This window comes from Sus scrofa, chromosome 13 (genome assembly GCF_054392235.1).
Source record: "Sus scrofa isolate SSC_HxYL_T2T_F1_AM1 chromosome 13, Sscrofa_HxYL_maternal_Yorkshire_Landrace_v2.0, whole genome shotgun sequence".
Taxonomy (NCBI): domain Eukaryota; kingdom Metazoa; phylum Chordata; class Mammalia; order Artiodactyla; family Suidae; genus Sus; species Sus scrofa.
The window spans coordinates 49,359,686-49,378,703 of NC_139395.1; the positions used below are offsets into that span (position 1 = coordinate 49,359,686).

The 19,018-nt window shown below is 56.2% G+C and overlaps 1 protein-coding gene across 1 annotated transcript in view; it reads left to right on the forward strand.

Annotated features, from left to right (window-relative positions):
• The window catches only part of DNAH1 (dynein axonemal heavy chain 1), a 90,100-nt gene that overhangs the window by 58,748 nt on the left and 12,334 nt on the right, over positions 1-19,018 (forward strand). Inside the window, exons 33-56 of the mRNA XM_021068887.2 lie at positions 27-113; positions 206-392; positions 2,732-2,823; positions 3,016-3,170; positions 4,297-4,474; positions 5,323-5,517; positions 5,598-5,717; positions 5,960-6,118; positions 6,275-6,382; positions 7,400-7,540; positions 7,663-7,823; positions 8,197-8,354; positions 9,127-9,300; positions 10,067-10,105; positions 12,566-12,744; positions 13,742-13,972; positions 14,695-14,891; positions 15,343-15,478; positions 16,392-16,600; positions 16,809-16,980; positions 17,240-17,431; positions 17,818-17,928; positions 18,156-18,341; positions 18,753-18,944. Of these exons, the coding sequence (XP_020924546.2) occupies positions 27-113; positions 206-392; positions 2,732-2,823; positions 3,016-3,170; positions 4,297-4,474; positions 5,323-5,517; positions 5,598-5,717; positions 5,960-6,118; positions 6,275-6,382; positions 7,400-7,540; positions 7,663-7,823; positions 8,197-8,354; positions 9,127-9,300; positions 10,067-10,105; positions 12,566-12,744; positions 13,742-13,972; positions 14,695-14,891; positions 15,343-15,478; positions 16,392-16,600; positions 16,809-16,980; positions 17,240-17,431; positions 17,818-17,928; positions 18,156-18,341; positions 18,753-18,944 (3,759 nt within the window). The remainder of the gene's footprint in view (positions 1-26; positions 114-205; positions 393-2,731; positions 2,824-3,015; positions 3,171-4,296; positions 4,475-5,322; positions 5,518-5,597; positions 5,718-5,959; positions 6,119-6,274; positions 6,383-7,399; positions 7,541-7,662; positions 7,824-8,196; positions 8,355-9,126; positions 9,301-10,066; positions 10,106-12,565; positions 12,745-13,741; positions 13,973-14,694; positions 14,892-15,342; positions 15,479-16,391; positions 16,601-16,808; positions 16,981-17,239; positions 17,432-17,817; positions 17,929-18,155; positions 18,342-18,752; positions 18,945-19,018) is intronic.

The following is a 19,018-nucleotide window of genomic DNA, read 5'->3' on the forward strand; positions in this document are numbered from 1 at the left end:
TCCCTCCTCCTGCATGATGGTGATAGGATCACTATGACTTCGGGATGAGAGCTGTGAAGACTGTGATCTCAGCTGCTGGGAACCTGAAACGAGAAAACCCCAGCATGAACGAGGTGAGCTGCAGCCAGAGAGGTGCCCGGGCAGCAGCTGGGAGGGGGGCCTTGGAGGCATCTGGAAGGGCATCTGAACTGGGCCTCTGCTGCAGGAGCTGATTTGCCTCCGGGCCATCCGAGATGTGAATGTACCCAAGTTCCTGCAGGAGGACCTCAAGCTCTTCTCTGGAATCGTGTCCGACCTGTTCCCCACCATCAAGGAGGACGAGACTGACTATGGCATCCTAGACAAGGCCATCCGCAGAACCTGCGAGAAGTACAACCTCAAGGATGTGGACGGTGAGCCCCTGCCCTGGCCCAGGCCTGTGGGGGCCGGAGGAGGGCTGGGTCCAGCCACCCCAGGCTCACAGTCCAGCCTTAGGTTCCCTCATGCCTGGCAAGTGTGGTGCAGGCTGGGGCTCTCTGCCCAGCTTAGGAGAAAATGATCAAGGCTTAGGAGGGGGTCATGGGAACCTCTAATTTGAAGCCAAAAAGGACAGAAGCTGAGGGTAAACTGGGGCCCCAGTACTTGCACCTGGTGTCTGAAGTGGGAGCAGTCTTGTGGGACTGAGCCCTTCGCCTGCAGGTTCTGTCCACAGGCAGCACAGATGCCCTAGTCCGTCCATACTGGGACCCGTCAGGTGCTAGGAGTCTGAGGAAAAACTCTTTCCTTCATTCGTACATTCAACACTTCTGACACCAGCTGTGTGCATTTTTTCCCTACACTTAACCGTTCTTGGACACAGCTGGGTGTTCTACTGTTCAACAATCCTGACATTCATCAGAGTTAGCACAGAACCTACAGGCTAAGGGCTCAGTCCCACAGACTACTACCACTTCAGACACCAGGCGCAAGTACTGGGGCCCAGTTTACCCTCAGCTTCTGTCCTTCTTGGCTTCAAATTAGAGGTTCCCATGACCCCTTCCTAAGCCTTGATCATTTTCTAAGACGGCTCACAGAACTCGGGGAGACATGTACATTTGTTGGTTTATTGTATAATAAAGATGTGATCAAGGGTATAGATAAACATCCAGATGAAGAGATATATATAGAGAGATCCATCTCCATGGAGTTGGGGTGAGACCCCTCTAGCATGTGGATATGTTCCCCAATCTGGAAACTCTACAAACCCTTAAACTTTTGAGACTTTTTGGGAGGATCCATCATGCAGGCATGATCAGTTAACTTCACTTCCAGCCTCTCTCCCATCTCCAGAGAGTGAGAATGGGCCTGAAAGATCCAAGCTTCTCATCATTGGCCTTTCTGGTGACCAGCTCCCTCCTAAGGAGTTCCCCACCAAGAGTTGGTTTCATTAGAACACAATGTTCCTAACACTCGGGAGATTACACAATTAGGAGTTCTGTGTCAGGAAGACTGGAAATTGGAAAAGAAGTTTTTTCTAGCACCCCTACTTACAAGAGTTTGAGGAGCTCTGCATCAGGAATCTGGGATCAAGGCAGTATGTATGTTGCTTATGCTTTCACAGTAGGGACCAGGTGTTGCCTCTCCCCCAGGCCTTTTGCTATAGCCCCCCTTCCTTAGGTAAGGAAGTGTCACATCTTGGACCACACCCTCGGCCTTGCTCCTCCCTGATGGAGGCTCTCCTTTGCCCCCTCCTCACCTGCTTGATGTTTGCTGTCTTGATATGGGGAAGATGGTGAGTTGTGGCCTGTCCACAGCCCTGCTCCACCTCATGCCGGCCAACCCTCCCCTCTTTTGGAGGAAGGGCCCCACCCACAGGCAAAGCATGTTGCTCCCACCTGTGGGACCTGCTCCCACACCTTGTATAGTCACAGCGCTGGAAACATTTATCAAAGTGGCGTGAGGGAGCATCTGGGCCCTCCTTGAACAGGCTTGTTACAGAGGTGCCACACAGCTGGAGGGGTTCTGGAGAATGCCATCTTCTGACAGTCTCTCCCTGACCCCACCCTCTTCTCTGATAAAAGGTGGGTGTCTCAGCCCAGCCATTGCATGGCCAGTCATGAAGCTTGAACTCTTGTGCCCACAGCCCAGGCCTAGTTGCTCTTTCCTGTCTTCCCAGGCCCTTTCAGTTGGTCCTTTGTGGAGTGGGGGAGGGGTGCTTCTCCAGAAAGTGACATCTAGCCACCCTGCTCACAGGGGGTTCCATCCAGCGGCCTGATGCGCTCATGCTACAAGGCTGTCCCCAAGGCCTGGCCCCCATGCCTTCCACTATTCTTCTTTCCACCTGCAGCTCTCAGGCCCCTCTGGCCCCCCAGGCCCCAGCAGATGTGTTGAATGAAGTCTCAAACTCTTTGTCTCTCAGGGTCATATTTGCCATCACCAAGTAACTGGATCTTGTCCTTTAGCATGGACCCCCCCAGACCTGCATAGCTCCACTGACCCCCACTCTTGGGCCAAAGTGACGTTAGGGAGTAATTATCACAGTGGAAGTCATGGCTGGCCTTTAGCAGAGAATTCCTACACTGTGCTGGCTCTGTGCTCAGGGCTTCAACTGTCTCTACCTGTGAGGTAGGTACTCCTGCTATCCCCATTTTACAGATGACACCGCGGCTCAGGGAGTGAGGTAATCCACCTGAGGTCACACAGCAAGCTGGTGGCAGAGCCAGGATCCTAGCCCTTACTCTGACCCCTGGGTCCCCCTGCCATGTCCCTCCAGGCTTCCTGACCAAGTGCATCCAGCTCTACGAGACCACGGTGGTGCGGCACGGCCTCATGCTCGTTGGACCCACTGGCTCTGGCAAGAGTAATGTAAGTGGAGCCAAGCTGAGCAGCCCAGTGTCCAGAGAGTGGGCTGACAGCAGTGTGGCCTGAATAGAGGACTTGGCCCCCATTGTACCTCCTTGGCCTTTAGAGTATCCCTCCTGCCCTCTCGTGGCCCACAGTCCACTCTAGCCTTGCTCTCTGGGGAGCTGGGAGGCTCACTCTGGCCTGTTTCTCCAGTGTTACAGGGTCCTGGCGGCCGCCATGACATCACTGAAAGGGCAGCCTTCCATCAGTGGTGGTGTGTATGAGGCTGTCAACTACTACGTGCTCAACCCCAAGTCCATCACGATGGGCCAGCTATATGGGGAGTTTGACCTGCTCACTCATGAGTGGTGAGTGGGCCCAGAGCCCTCCAGGGACTGCCCTGCTCCCAGACCTCTGCAGGCTGTGGGCCATGGGCCCCTTCCCTCCCCTAGCTGAGTGGAAGATTGGGAGCTCTGGCCCTGGAGCCCAACTGCCTGGGACTCTACCCACCACAACCCTCCTCACGGAGTGACCCACCTCACCCCTGGGGGCCTCATCTGCAAAGTGGGGATAAAAGTGACTCCATTGTTATGGTAAGAAGAAAATGAACTTAACACGTGGAAGATGCCTGGGACAGTGTGGCACCTGCCAAGCGCCTAGTAAATGCTGACTGTTGTCAGTACCCCATGAGAAGCTGGCGGCCCTTCTCCAGGCCTTAGCTCCTGGGCTGAGGTGTGAATTTTCGGGGAAATGTGTTGAGCTGGGAAAAGGCAGCAGGGTAGAGCCCTTACCACCACCTACACACACATCAGCACCTGAGGGCTGTCCTGTCTCTCCAGAGAAGTCTTCAGTCTTCTGATGAGGTGTCTGCTTGGTCCCAGTGTCTTGGAAACCCACTGGGGGGATGAATACTGGAGACAGGCAGTCACCCACTTTTCCAGATGTAGGCCTGTCCTGCTTCCTTCATTTCTGAAAAAGGATCTCACTCATACCCACTCCAGGCTCTTGTGTGGGTGGATGGAAACCTGGGGGTCAGAACAGAAAAATGCCCCCCTACCCACCCCATTCCCTGGCATTTGGTTCCTCTGAAATCTGAGCCTTACTGGGTTCTAGATATATCTCACAACCCTGCTTTCTCTGAAGGTCACTTAAGCCTTCTCCACCTCTGTTCGTCTTCTGGGACCATTGGACCTCTCTTTCTTTGTTGTCTCCTCTCTCAGCTTCCTTTTCTTTTGGAGATACTACGTTTCATCTACCTTTAATATAATTTCATGAGGATCAGCAGGGAGAGAATATAAGCACATGTTTTCATTATATCATATTATACCAAAAAGTTCAGTTTTCCTACTATAACTTTTAAATGAGTGAAGAATTGAATAAGGAAAAATAAAAGCAGAGAAGGGCCTGCCTAGATCCAGGTGTCCCTGGGAGCCAGCTGTGCTCACCCCCCTGCCTCCCCGGCACCTGCAGCCCTGTCCTCCCTCGTGGCTGCAGGACAGATGGGATCTTCTCCTCCCTCATCCGGGCGGGGGCCATCGCCTCCGACACCAATAAGAAGTGGTACATGTTCGATGGGCCAGTGGATGCCATCTGGATTGAGAACATGAACACGGTGCTGGACGACAACAAGAAGCTGTGCCTCAGCTCTGGGGAGATCATCAAGCTCACAGAGGTGTGTCCACCTGTCCACTGGCCCTGCTCGCCTCCGCAGCTGGGTGGGCCCAGAGGCCAAGCCTTGCCCCCCTTCATCTATCCCTCTCAGGGCCCTGCTGCCTCTTGGGCATTTTCCACAACCCTCCCAAGAGCCAGCTCCCAGTGCCCTCCCTGTCCCCAGGCCCCTGTACCTCAAGCCAGTCCCGCACAGCCCCTTGTGCTGCTGTTCTGACAGCCCCACTTTCTGTGATGCTCTGAGCCCAGGGCCACGGTGATGACGACTACCTCACAGCTCCTGCTTGATGCTGCCTTGTGCCTTCCAGGCCCACCTGCAGCCGTATCAGCCCAGTCTGGGTCAGGCATCCTGGCACTGTGGCTGGAGCCTGGGGGACAGGTGGTACAGACCTGGCCATAGGAACACCCGCCTGGTATGAGGGGAAGTTCTCAGAGAAAGAGGGGTATTGCTTGGGCATAAGAGCAGCCAATCTCCTGAGAACGACGAATGGTCAATGCCATCCTGTGTCCATGTATACAGGTGCAAGGCTCTGGAGCAGAGCACACAGTTCCCATCAGATTTTCCCAGGGCTCCAAGGACCCCAAAATGCCCTGACCCCAGACTGGCCAGAGGACTCCCAGGAATCTCCTGACTTAGACCCTTCCTCAAGGGCCCAGCGAGGGCTAGGTTATCAGCCGAGGGCCAAGGGGTTCTTGGTTTCGCCCCCGCCCCTGCACTCTTCCTGGCCCATCATTTGCCCCGTGACCTGCCCACTGTTGCAGAATGGGCAACCCCTCCCCATGGCCCTGTGCCCTTTTCCCAGCCCTGGATGATGGCAGCTAGCCCACTCATGCAGTTCATCTTGGTGCCAGGTGATGACCATGATGTTTGAGGTGCAGGACCTGGCGGTGGCTTCCCCAGCCACAGTGTCCCGCTGTGGCATGGTGTACCTGGAGCCCAGCATCCTGGGGCTTATGCCTTTTGTTGAGTGCTGGCTGAGGCGTCTCCCTGCTTTACTCAAGCCCTTTGAGGAGCAGTTCAAGGCCCTCTTTGTCAGCTTCTTGGAGGTGAGTGAGGCCACATTGTGCCAGCTCAGGTGGGCAGTAGGTACCCTGTCGCGAGAGCTACAAGGTGTCCCTCCCTCCAGGGATCCATCGCTTTTGTCCGGTCCTCAGTGAAGGAGGTGATCACCTCAACCAACAGCAACCTGACCATGAGTCTCCTCAAGCTGCTGGACTGCTTCTTCAAGCCCTTTCTGCCTAAAGAGGTGCAGTTCTGAGCAGTGGGCAGGGGCCTGCTCCTTCTAATCCCTCTCTCCTTGCCTAGGCTGCCTGAGGGCCCTGAATCCCAAGTCCAGCTTCCAGGAAGGGAAACGCGGATTGACTCCCATGAGTCACAGGACACCCCATCTAGTCTGCTACAGATGCAAAACTGGGAGGCAGAGGCCAAGGGATGCCCCCACCCCTGGCTTCCTCCAGCCACCCTGTTCTGTTTGGCTTCTGTCCCCAGGGCCTCAAAAAAATACCTCCTGAAAAGCTGAGTCGCATTCCAGAGCTGATTGAGCCCTGGTTCATCTTCTCCCTGATCTGGAGTGTGGGCGCCACAGGGGACAGCACCAGCCGTATCAGCTTCAGCCACTGGCTCAGGGTCAAGATGAAGCTAGAAAACGTGAGAGGCGGCAGCCCCCGGGCTGGGCTCCAAGATTTGGGATGTGCGTGCTGAATACTGGGTGTTCTGGGCCTCCCCCAGGCCCAGGCCCCCAGGGACAAGTAGCCACACAAGCTACAGGGCCTCACTGCCTGGTTCTCCCCCGGCCCCTTGCAGCTGACCTTGCCCTTTCCAGAAGAGGGGCTGGTGTTTGATTATAGGCTGGAGGATGGCGGCATCAGCAGCACTGACGATAATGAGGAAGATGATGAGGAGGGCAAGCAGGTGACTGCAGGCCTGCCCCCCTGGGGACAGGACAGGGAGGGCCCCCTGTGTGGTGGCTATCCTTGATGAATGACTACAGAGAGGAGGCCACTTTGATGGCCACAGGTCTCAGGCTAGGGTAATTTGCATCATCTCATGTGTCTTCACAGACCCATTTCCCAAATGAAATTGAGGCTCAGAACAGTATACCAAGCTAGTCAGTGGCAGAGCTGGACTTGAACCTGGGACTGGGAGATGTTAGAGTGCCTCTGTTCCCAACCCAGAGCACTTCCTCCCCCATAAGGATGCTGTACCTAGGGATTAACCCAGTTCTACTTAAAAGTACCACTGGCCCAGGGGCTGGGCTCCCCAAGGGTAGGGGAGGAAGCTTATTGTCCCCATCCCTCCTCTTAGCCAGCAAGGGCTCCATGAGGATCAGTCCAGAAGGAAGAGGGGCCAGAGAGAGATGGTCACCACACAGGGTCCTTCCAGGGGTCTCACAGGGTGCATTTGAGTCTAACCATCAGTACTGCCCCAGTGGACATGCTGGTTTGACCTCTCCATCAGGGGAGGTCTGCAAGTTGAGTCAGGGCCGTGGGTGAAAGGATTCCTGCAGGTGGGGATGGAGGGGAGATGGGCCAGGTGACCTCTTAGCATCCAGGTGTTCCCAGCCCCATGGTGCCAGTCCCCACACGCTTGTGTAACTTAGACTAAACAAAGAGTTGTCTGGTTCCCAGAGCATTTCACTCATGCAGAGGCCCAAGGACTGGCCCCCAGTGGAGGCAGCTGGATGCAGGGAAGCCTTCACTTCAGCATCTGTGTGCAGAGAGCCCCCTCTTCCCAGTGGTTGGTTCTGGGACTGCCCCAGCCTGTGCAGAAAGTGGAGCATGGAGCTTCCTATTTATACTGGAAGCAGTCCCTTGCCTAGACCCTCTTGCTAAGGCCCTGCACTGCAGCTCCTTGCCCTCCTGGTGCACTTGGCAAGGGGTGGGACATTGAGAGGTTCAAGGCTCACCCCTGTGCCACCTGTGCTTCCAGGTCACCTGGGTGAAGTGGATGGACTCCTCAACTTTGTTCACCATGATGCCAGATACCAACTACTGCCACATCATCGTGCCTACCATGGACACTGTGCAGATGTCGTACCTGCTAGACATGCTCCTCACCAACCACAAGCCTGTGAGTATCCCTGTCACGCCCTGCCTCACCCCACACCAAGGCAGGCCTCCCTCATAGACTGGGTGGTGGCTCCTATGCCGGGCCTGTGAGAGCGCTCTGACCCGGGACCCTTGCTGTCCTAGGTGCTGTGCATCGGGCCGACGGGCACAGGGAAGACCCTTACCATCTCCAACAAGCTCCTCAAGAACCTGCCACTGGAATACATCAGCCACTTCCTCACCTTCTCTGCCCGCACCTCAGCCAACCAAACCCAGGACCTCATTGACAGCAAACTGGACAAGAGGCAGGCACCCTTGTTCCTTCCTGGGTCCCCATGTCCCCCAGCCTGGCTCAGCCAACTGCTCTCTGCCCTCCCCTCCCAGGTGGGCCCTGGGCTGCCTTGCAGACTGCTCTGGAGCCTTTTGCCCTCAGGAATTCCTGCTGAGCTCTTTTGTGGGTGCTCTCCCCTGGCTGGGTACTCAGTTGTTGGCTGCCTAGAGCAACCAGGTGTGATGTCCCAGGATGCTCAGCATGGGACAGGGAGCCGCTCAAAAGCAATTCTGGGGAGGCTAAAATTAGCGGTGGCTTCCTGGAGGTGGAGCTGCCATCCTGCCACCCCAGATTCCCTGAGGACCTGGTGCCCATGGCTGCTGGGCTCATACAGCCCCTCCCTGCAGGCGGAAGGGTGTGTTTGGGCCACCCCTGGGGCGCAACTTCATCTTCTTCATTGATGACCTGAACATGCCAGCCCTGGAGACCTATGGTGCCCAGCCACCCATTGAGCTGTTGCGCCAGTGGATGGACCATGGTGGCTGGTATGACCGCAAGATCATCGGTGAGTGCTGGCTGGCAGGGCCGGGTGCCTCACCCATTAGGCACAGTGGGTACAGGGCTTACAGGACTCATGGAGAGTGCACAGAGATGTTTTGATTTCTTTTAAAATCAGGGGGGATTAGATCAAAGAATATTTAAAAGGTATAATAACATATTTGTCTATGTACCAATACTCTTGTAAAGTATAATTTTTTTGTCTTTTTAGGGCTGCACCCGCAGCATATGGAGGTTCCCAGGCTAGGGGTTGAATTGGAGCTGCAGCTGCCACCCTACACCACAGCCACAGCAATGCCAGATCAGAGCCATATCTGCGACCTATACCACAGCTCATGGCAACACCAGATTCTTAACCCACTTAGCAGGGCCAGGGATCAAACCTGCATCCTCATGGATTTTTTTTTTTTGTCTTTTTGCTATTTCTTGGGCCGCTCCCGTGGCATATGGAGGTTCCCAGGCTAGGGGTCCAATCGGAGCTGTAGCCACAGGCCTATGCCAGAGCCACAGCAACGCGGGATCCGAGCCGCATCTGCAACCTACACCACAGCTCACAGCAACGCCGGATCGTTAACCCACTGAGCAAGGGCAGGGACCAAACCCGCAACCTCATGGTTCCTAGTCGGATTCGTTAACCACTGCGCCACAACGGGAACTCCTAGTATTTTTTTTTTTAATGGAGGAGGAGGCCCATAAAGGCAGAAGTGCCCAGGGCCCACATAAGTCTTAACTGTGGCCCCAGGCAGGGCTTTCTGACTTCCTGCCCCCACCCCCTCCAGGAGCCTTCAAGAATCTGGTGGATATCAACTTTGTCTGTGCCATGGGCCCCCCAGGGGGAGGCCGGAATGCCATCACCCCACGGCTGACTCGCCACTTCAACTACCTGTCATTTGCTGAGATGGACGAGGTCAGCAAGAAGCGCATCTTTTCCACCATCCTGGGCAGCTGGATGGGTGAGTGTTGGGCCAGAGTGGGGAGGCCATGGCTAAGGCAGAAGCCCAGGCGAGGTAAGCTACAGCGGGTTTAGTGGCTGAACCACTGACCTTAGCCCCAGCTTCACCCTTGACTCAGTCGTGTTACCTTTGGCCAATTCATGAAGAAACTGAGCCTTAGTTTCTTCATCAGTAAAATGGGTGATAATATTAGTGCCCACCATCCCAAGCTGTGAAAGTTAAATAAGTAAGATGTTGTATGTAGAACATCTAACGTGAGGCCTGCGCGTGGTAACTGCTGAATATATGATTTATACACACACACACATATGCATTCACCCATAAGGACACACGTATATGTTAGAAATGCTAAGGGAAGGATGTTACTTTTGTAAATCAGGAAAAGCTACAAGATAGAATAAAGAAAATGACCCAGATCTTCCATGGTACTTGCAGAAAAGTCTGCCCCACGGTGCAGTCTTTCCCCAACAGTCCACTTCCCACCTAACACAAACACTGATCTTTGAACTCCACTTGGGGCCATGCCAGGTGGTGAGTGCTAGGAGTCAGGATTTTCCTCCTCTGAACTGGCCTGGCCTTCCTTGGAGGCTGGAGGCCAGAACTGGCCTCCATGCCCAGTTTGGGAGTGGGGGCCATATAGCTCTGAGGAGGGCAGTATGGTGGTCAGTGGTTGCTTTGGGGCTGCCCAGCTTGGCACAGCCAGCCAAGGTGGGCAGCAGGGGGCCCGCCTAACTTGGAGCCCCGTGTCTCTCTCTCAACCCTCTAGATGGACTCCTCGGAGAAAAGAGTTACCGGGAGCCCGTGCGTAAGTGCAGGCCTGGGCAGGGCCTGGGAGGGCCTGGGGCCACTGGTTCCAGGGCAAGCCCTAGACTCCAGTTGGATGTAGCTGAGGCTGGGTCCCGGGGCCCACAGTGAACCATCTTCAGGCTCCTGAAGGGACCTCGGGCCACTGCTAGAGCCAAGCTTAGCCCAGGCACCAACAGCCTATATAGGCTCATTCACCCATTATATGGCTGGTCAGTCCTTCAGTGCCTGGGTTAGTATCTGACCCATTGTAGAAGAGAGTCAGTGAACATTGTAGGAATGAATAAGGGAATCCAACAAACCCCCCGTGTATGAAGAAGCAGAGGCTCCCAAAAGAGCTGGCCCTCTCTGAACCTGAGAGCCAGGAGTGACCAGAGCTGGAGTCAGGCGTCCCTCATGTGGTAGCGGATCTGCCATTCATAGCAGGGTGACCGAGCACTCCAGACCTATTTAGGCCTCCATATCATTGCCGACCTGCACCCAGGTCCCCTGAGTCCTCTCTTCTCTCCTGTTCCTGGGAATGGACTTCTCTGCTCCTGCGTGAGGCCAAGCCCTCCTCTTAGGCCTGTGTCCTATCCCCTATTGCCTGCTTGACAGGCCCTGACACCAGTAGTCTCTTCTCCACTGGGCCTCCATCAGTGTGCAGACACACTCCAGTTTCTCCCACCTTAAGAACAAAACACAAAGCAAGCCCCCTCTTGGCCCCTCCCTGCCCCCAGCCTTTGCTCCATTTCTATGTCTCCTTGACACAGAACTCCTCAAGAGCGTTTTCTCCTCCTACAGGCACCAGCCCTCCCTCCCACCTTCCCTTCAGCCCACCAGTCCCCTGAGAGGGCTCTTGTCACCAGCAGCCTGGTATGTCCAGGCCAAAGTTCAGCTGGTTCTCACCTTCCCTGGGCCCTTGGCTCTCTGTGGGGGTCACCCTTCCTCCTCCCAGTTGCTATTCTAGATTGATGGAGGTTTGCTCGCAGCCTCTCCCCTCTCTCCACACTCTGCTTGGACAACATCATCCTGTCCTGGCATTCAACCCCATCTTAGTGCAGACACCACCCAAGCCTGCATCTTCAGACCTCTCTCCTGAACCCTGGGCCCACCAGCACCTGATGCCTTATTCATCTCAGGTGATGGCCACTCCCTCCTTCCACTCTCCTCTCTCTGGACGAGGGCCTTGGTAATATCTGGACTCCCCTCTCTCTGTCTGTCTGTCTCTCCTCTGTCAGGACGTCCTGCTGGCTGTCCCTCCAGAACCCACCCTGAATCACACTGCTGACCTCCCCAGCCAGTGCTCCATCCTCACTCACAAGCCACTGCAGCAGCCCCCTCCCTGGACTCCCTGCTTTTTTCTTCACCCCCTGCGGCTGTCAGTCTGTAGGTCCCACCCATCCACCTCTCGGAACCCCAGGGACCCATTCAAATGCTAAATCAGATCACACTCCACCTCTCTTGCAGAAGGGTGTCCAGGTCCTGACAGTGGTGGGCACACCTTGTCACTTCTCTGCTCTCACCTCCCCCTGCTGGTCATTAACCCTCCAGATGGACCCACCTTAGGGCCTTCACCCTGGAGGTGCCCTCTCTGGAGCACCTCCTGCAGTTCTGGGCCTGCTGGCACCTCATGGCTTCAGGCCTCTGCCTGAGTGCCCTCCTCAGCGAGGCCTCGCCCCGGTTTATGTCAAATCCCCCAACTTCGCTCTCTTCACAGCTCTCTCCACACATTTTCCACCCCCCATCTACTGTCAGTCTGGTCAGTCTGTCTCCCCACAAGAATGTCGACTTGTGGGGTGAGGAGCGTGTCTGCCGGGGCTGCCCTCTGTGCCCTGCACTTGCCCCTGTATTAACAGATGAGTCCTACTGTCCCTTCTTTGCTTTTTTCCCCTCTTTTGGGGGCTGCCTCTGCCCCAAAATCTCACTGACAGAATTTTGGTTACTAGCAAAGAATTGGATAGTTTTCAAAGCACAAGGAAATAGGTTGTGTTAGTGGTGAAAATGCAAGGGGGTGGTGAGTTCCCAAGGTCACAGCTAAGCTATAGACTTCCACGTCCATGTGGTGTCCTCCTGAACCCTGTGTGGGCCATGCAACCCTCCCCTTATATGTCTCAGAGTGGTACATTCCAGGTCTGGGACATGACCCTTAGGGCAAGGCAGTAAGGGCTTTACCCATCACTGACCCTATTATTGTCCCCAATTCCATGAACATGTCCCAGTGCCCCAACACATGGACAGGCTATGTCAGTAATGAGGATGTAAAAAGGGGGCCCCCATGTGAGAGAGTCCTCACCCCAAGGTGGGGGACGTCAGGAAGACCTTGTGGGGGAGGTGGCATCCAAGAGGGCTGCAGCGTGGGTAGAATCCAAAGATGCAGGCTGGGGGAGAGGCATCTGCGGAGAACATAGCATTGGATCTGCAGGGGCTGCACAGGGAGCTCCCACCAGTGTGACCCAGGCCCACTCTCCTGTTCCCATAGCCGGAGCCCCCAACATCGCCCACTTCACGGACCCCCTTGTGGAAGCTACCATCAAGGTGTACTCTACCATCACCTCCCAGCTGCTGCCCACCCCAGCCAAGTCCCACTACACCTTCAACCTGAGGGACCTCTCCAAGGTCTTCCAGGGTATGCTCATGGCTGACCCAGCCAAGGTCGAGGTGAGGACCTCGTGAACCCCCTCCCCAGTGTCCAGCAGTGTGTCCCCACTGCCCTCGGAGTCCTCCCTGGGCTCCTGCCCAAACACTCTCTAGCCTTGCTCTGGCCAGACCCTGGGGCAGGGGGCTGGGGACGTTAAGGCTGGTGCCAAACCCCCAGGAGCCTTGCCTCCATGCAGCTAAGTCCCATCTTGCAGGTGAAATCCATGCCTAGAACAGTGGCTGTGGTGGGGTCACACAAAAGCAGGAGCCAGGGCAAGTTGAGGGAGGAAGGGTTCCTGATGGAAGCCCTGGGGTGAGAAGACTGGGGGAAGAGTGAGTAGAATGCCTTCTAGGAGCCAAAGGCACTGGCTGGAAGGAGCAGGAAGTATAGTGGGGAGCAGTGTCAGGTACCCTGGGCAGGCGCTGGGGAAGGCTCTGTGGGCTGCAGAGGGAGAGTGTCTGGAAGGAGATGGGAGCAGGGGTGGGGGACAGGGGGTAGATTTGCATTTGGCAATGGGGAATGGAGGAGTCAGTGTGCATGGAGCCCAGCGTCAAGGGGTCAGGTAAACAGAACAGACGCCAGCCCTGGCCCTGCTCAGCTGTAGCCAAAGGGGTTGAGAGAAGAGCTTTAAGCCTTCCTCAGGGTGCTCTCGTCATCAGGGAGAGGTGCTGGCAACAGAGACGGGGATGGCAGGAGAGTCAGAGGGGATGTGGGGGTCAAGTAACAGGCTTGGCAAATGGTTAGATGTGGGGTATCAGACGTATAAGGAAAATCAGGTGTTCCTTTCAGATTTGGGGTTTGGGAAGCTATGGGGACCCTAAGGGGAGAAGTGATGGAGCTGGGTGTCCAGCAGGCACTTGGCCGGCTGGGGGTAGAGAGGCCTAGGCTGCAGCGTGTGGACTCCACCCTCCATTGGTCAGCAGCCATGCAGGGCCCTGGCCGGGTCTTGGTGGGAGAGGCCCCTGGTGGCTGAGGTTGCAGGGCTGAGGGTGGGCATTGACGCTGGGGCGTCTGCAGGACAAGGTGCAACTGCTGCGCCTGTGGTACCATGAGAGCTGCCGTGTGTTTCGTGACCGCCTGGTGAACGAGGAGGACCGAGGCTGGTTTGACACACTCCTGGAGAGCCACATGGAGCAGTGGGAGGTGGCCTTCCAAGAGGTCTGCCCCTTCCAGCCCATCCTCTATGGGGACTTCATGTCACCGGGCTCTGACATCAAGTCCTATGAGCTCATCACCAATGAGAAGAAGGTGAGGGGCCTGCTGGGGCCCAACCCCTGACTCCCTGGGACCCCAGCCCTCCGTGGCCACTGCTAGGAGACCACTGTGCTACAACCAGAGGGTCAGACTCTGGTTTAGAAGGCCAGGGCAGGGACTTCAGGCCAGCAGTTGCCTCTCGAGTCCCTATTTCCTCACCTGTCAAATGGGTGCAGTAGGCCCTGAGGACAAGCCTATAGTTCATCTGAGACTGGCTCTGTAAACAGGGGCATGCTATGCCCGAGCGAGGGGCTATCGTCCTCAGAGAGTCCAGACCCAGGGTGGCAGGATGAGGCTGGAGAGAGTGGGCCTCCTGGTAGTTTCTCCCCACACACATCCTCTCCTGTTTCCCAGGTTGGTACATCCTGGTACAAGGGAGCAGACAGATCTCTGACCCTAACCCTCAGGCTCCTTCAGGAGGACCTGCCTCTTTTTTTTTTTTTTTTTTTTTTTTTTTGGCTGACCCATGGCATGTGGAAGTTCCCTGGGCCAGGGATCAAACTCATACCACAGCAGCAACCCTAGCCATTGCAGTGACAACACAGGATCCTTAACTCCCTGAGCCACAGGAGAACTCCCAGACATGCCTCTGAAGGCCCAACACCCCACCTGCGCAGGGGAAGAGGGCTGGCTGTGTGAGGGGGCACTCTCCCTGTTGGGGCATGGTGCACAGGGACAGAGAGAGAACCTATCTCTCCCCATGCCCGGCCCCCCAGATGATGCATGTGATTGAAGAGTACATGGAGGACTACAACCAGATCAACACAGCCAAGCTGAAGCTAGTACTCTTCATGGACGCCATGAGCCACATCTGCCGCATCAGCCGCACCCTGCGCCAGGCGCTGGGCAATGCACTCCTGTTGGGGGTGGGCGGCAGCGGCCGCAGCTCCCTCACACGGCTGGCCTCGCACATGTGAGGGCCCCCAGGGTGTGCTGGGCAGTGGGTGGCCAGTGGCATAACTGTTAGTTCTGTCCAGGTTCCACCCTGTGGCAGACCCACGGAGCCCATGGGCTTCTGAAAGGTCTGGGAGTGGAATCTGGTCTCCAAGGAGAGGCAGCCCCAGTAGCCTGTGATGCTGCAGGGAGAAGGGGGTAGCTGCAGGCATCCATAAGGATTTCTAGAGGAGGTGGTCTTGGGCCTTCTTTTTGAATCAAAGCTGGGAGTATGGAAGGGAAAGGCCTTCTAGGCCGAAGGAGCAGTTTTAGCAAAGGTCTGGAGGTGAGAGAGTGGGTTCAGGGCCGGGAGAGTCTGCAGGTATGCCTAGGATGGGAACAAGATTTCAGATGGCTGGGGAGAGATGTGGGTACCACCAGCCCCTCAGTGTTGGTCTAAAGCTCTGGCTTCACCAAACACCTATCTCCAGGGCCGAGTATGAGTGCTTCCAAATTGAGCTCTCCAAGAACTACGGCATGATGGAGTGGCGCGATGATATCAAGAAGGTCTTGCTCAAGGCTGGCCTGCACAATCTGCCCATCACCTTCCTGTTCTCAGATACCCAGGTGCTGCTGCCATTGGCAGTGGGTGGGGTCCAGGGTGTGCTGGCTACAACTCACCTCAGTGCAGCATCCTGCAAAGTGTTCAGTCCTTCATCTCCAGGTCACTATCACTTAGGGTGGCTCTTGGGAGGAACATCTGGGACCAGGGTTGGGGGCAGGGATGGGGCTAAACCCGGTCTATCAGAGCTGAGGGGCATAGATCTTTACCCAAAGGTAAAGACGGCCACTGGCACCATGGCTGACCACAAGTGGGACCACACTTACTAGTCAGCAGCTTCCCACTTCAAGGACTACAGGAAATGTGCCCAAAGTGCTATGCCCACAGCTTCTCCTTTTGGGGCTGCTCCCTCTGAAACTCCCTAGGTGTGAGGCCTCTGCCCAGGTCTGAAAGGAGAGGCTGTGGGTCTGGGGCCTCAAGACAAATAGAGCAGAGCTTAAACCTGGCTGTCAGGGTTGGGCCAAAGCTGAAGTCCCAGAAGCCCCGCCCTGGTCAGGAGTCCCCCTGTTCCCAGCCTTGCTCCTGCCCTCAGGCTGCTCTCACATAGGCAACTGAGGTTGTCCTGCGGCACTGGCCATATGAGATGGGCAAGGATATGTTTCTGTCTGTGACCTGGTTTCCTCCTATCAGTCAACTGAGGCCTGGCAAGTGAGGAAGAAGATGCTGCATCTCCCACACAGGATCCAGGGCCCTTCCACAGCCCAGCTGTGATGTTCAGAGTCTTGGGAGTGGGGCAGGCCTAGGGGTGAGTTCTAGACCATGACCTGAGGCTCGCTTGTGTGACCCTGGGCCTCTCTGAGCCTTAGCGGCATGGTCTGCAGAATAGGGTGCTATGAAGGTCCAGTGAGACCATGGTCATGGAGCCCAACACCCAGGGGCCACCCTCAAGGCTCAGATCCTCCATCCCCATCTTCCTAGATCAAGAACGAGTCCTTCCTGGAGGACATTAACAATGTCCTGAGCTCTGGTGACATCCCCAACCTCTACAATTTGGATGAGCAGGACCAGATTGTCAACACCATGCGGCCCTACATCCAGGAGCGGGGCCTGCAGCCCACCAGGGCCAACCTCATGGTTGCCTACACCGGGCGTGTGTGCAGCAACATCCACATGGTGCTATGCATGAGGTACATGTGCCATCCCAGCCTCACGGGGATGGCAGGTTGGGCGAGGGTGCACCTGGGCCTGCCAGCGGGCCACTTGGTCGAGGTTGCTGTGTTGTGTCCTGGCTGCCACACCACAAGGCTGTGGAATGGCCCCAGGTCCTGGGTTCCTAGGGGTGTAAGTCAGTGTCTCAGGGCCTAATTTGGACCCCCCACCCTGCCCCGATCCCAGCCCCATTGGAGAGGTCTTCCGAGCTCGCCTGAGGCAGTTCCCCTCCCTGGTCAACTGCTGTACCATCGACTGGTTTAATGAATGGCCGGCACAGGCCCTGGAGTCTGTGGCTACCACGTTCCTGAACGAGATCCCAGATCTGGAAGCCACCCCCAAAGTAACTGAAGGACTGGTAGGTATCTTGGTGAGGAGGAAGCCCGTGGGGAGAACTGTTTAGGTTCAGGCTTGGGGTCACCTAGGCCTGCTGGGTGAGAGTCCTGGGCCTCCCACTGACAATAAGCCTTTCGACAGACAGCTTTACCTGCCTAAGCCTTGGTTTCCTCATCTGTATAATGGGAACACCACTGGGTTGTCAGGCTGAAGCGGTTTCAAGGGCACCATCTTTTCTAGGGGCTTTACAAGGCTAGCATCAGTGGTCTCCTTCCCCACAGATTCAGGTATGCGTGTATATCCACCAGTCGGTGGCCAAGAAGTGTGTTGAATACCTGGCTGAGCTGGCACGCCACAACTATGTAACCCCCAAGAGCTACCTGGAGCTGCTCAATATTTTTTCCATCCTCATTGGGCAGAAGAAACAGGAGCTGAAAACCGCCAAGAACCGCATGAAGAGTGGCCTCGACAAGGTGGGCTTGGATAGGGACTGTGGGCAATGGCCTATGTGCCTGTCGTGGTTCTGCCCATTCTATTTCAGCCCTGACCCTGGAGGCCCAGCCCTGCCTTTTCATTGGTAGCCCACAGTGTTTAAATGGGTGTCTTCTTCCCTTACCCAGAGAGCAAAAGCTGCTGGCCAAAGGCAAGGCCAAAGCAGGCCATGCCAAAGATTTTTAGGGGACTGACTGTTCTTTTCCTCTGGGGTCCACTAGGCAACCTGGGGGCCTCTGAAGCTGCCCACCAGAGCCTCTCACTTGTGAATGAAGGTGGCCCTGCAGGGCCCTCTCCCCTGCCCCCTCCAGGCCCAGCTCTTTCTCTTAGGTCCCTGTCACACCTCTCTCTGCCCCCGACCCTCCAGCTGCTGCACACTTCAGAGGACGTGGCCAAGATGCAGGAGGAGCTGGAGATTATGCGCCCCCTGTTGGAGGAGGCTGCCAAGGACACCACGATCACCATGGAGCAGATCAAGGTTGGGGTGCTCCGGGGCCCCCTCCCTGATTGCTGACAGTGTCTGAGGATGCTAGCACCCCCAGATCTCCACAGGCTGTCACAGCTGAGAGAGTCTTTGGAGAATGGGGCATCCCAACCCTCATTTCCTTCATTCTCGAGAGGCAGACTCAGAAGGGGAAAGGGGAGGAGGGCACACCTGTCCCTGACACTGGCCACCACTGGGCACTCCCTGCCTCTGGTCCTCAGGTAGACACAACCATTGCTGAGGAGACCCGGAATTCAGTGCAAGCAGAGGAGATCAAGGCCAATGAGAAGGCTAGGAAGGCACAAGCTATTGCTGACGATGCCCAGAAGGATTTGGATGAGGCTCTGCCAGCCCTGGACGCAGCCCTGGCCAGTTTGCGCAACCTCAACAAGAATGATGTGACTGAGGTGGGTGGCTAGGCATCTCTCAGCATCCCTCCATGGTGTCCTCTTAGGTCCTGGCTCCTAGGCCCTCCCTCTATACATCTCTTGAGAGTCATGTGTCAAGAGGTGAGAGCAGAACTAGAGCTTGAACCCAGCTTCCTGCCCTTATTTCCTTGTTCCAGCCTCCAGGGCTCTGGAAGGTGCACAAGGAGGGCTTTTGGCCCTGAGAAATGAGTGTCCAGGACCTTGTGACCAGGCGTGGATACATGGGAAAGCTGTAGTTACCACAGGCTAAGGCAGACCTTGGATGATTCCTGGGTGTATTCTTGGTCTGCAGTGCTTAGTGGGGCCCACCCTGTCTGGTGGCTGTCCCTTCCCAGGGGTACCCATTCCGTGGTGGACCTCCCCCTTCCCCACTCTTGGTCTGGCCTACAGGTGCGTGCCATGCAGCGGCCACCCCCTGGTGTGAAGCTGGTCATAGAGGCTGTGTGCATCATGAAGGGCATCAAGCCTAAGAAGGTCCCAGGAGAGAAGCCTGGCTCCAAGGTGGATGACTACTGGGAGCCTGGCAAAGGGCTGCTGCAGGACCCTGGCCGCTTCCTGGAGAGCCTCTTCAAGTTTGACAAGGTGAGCGTGCCAGGCACTGGCCAGCTGGGAGGGAGGGAGGGCAGGACCCAGCTGGGCAGGGTCCTCCCACCAGC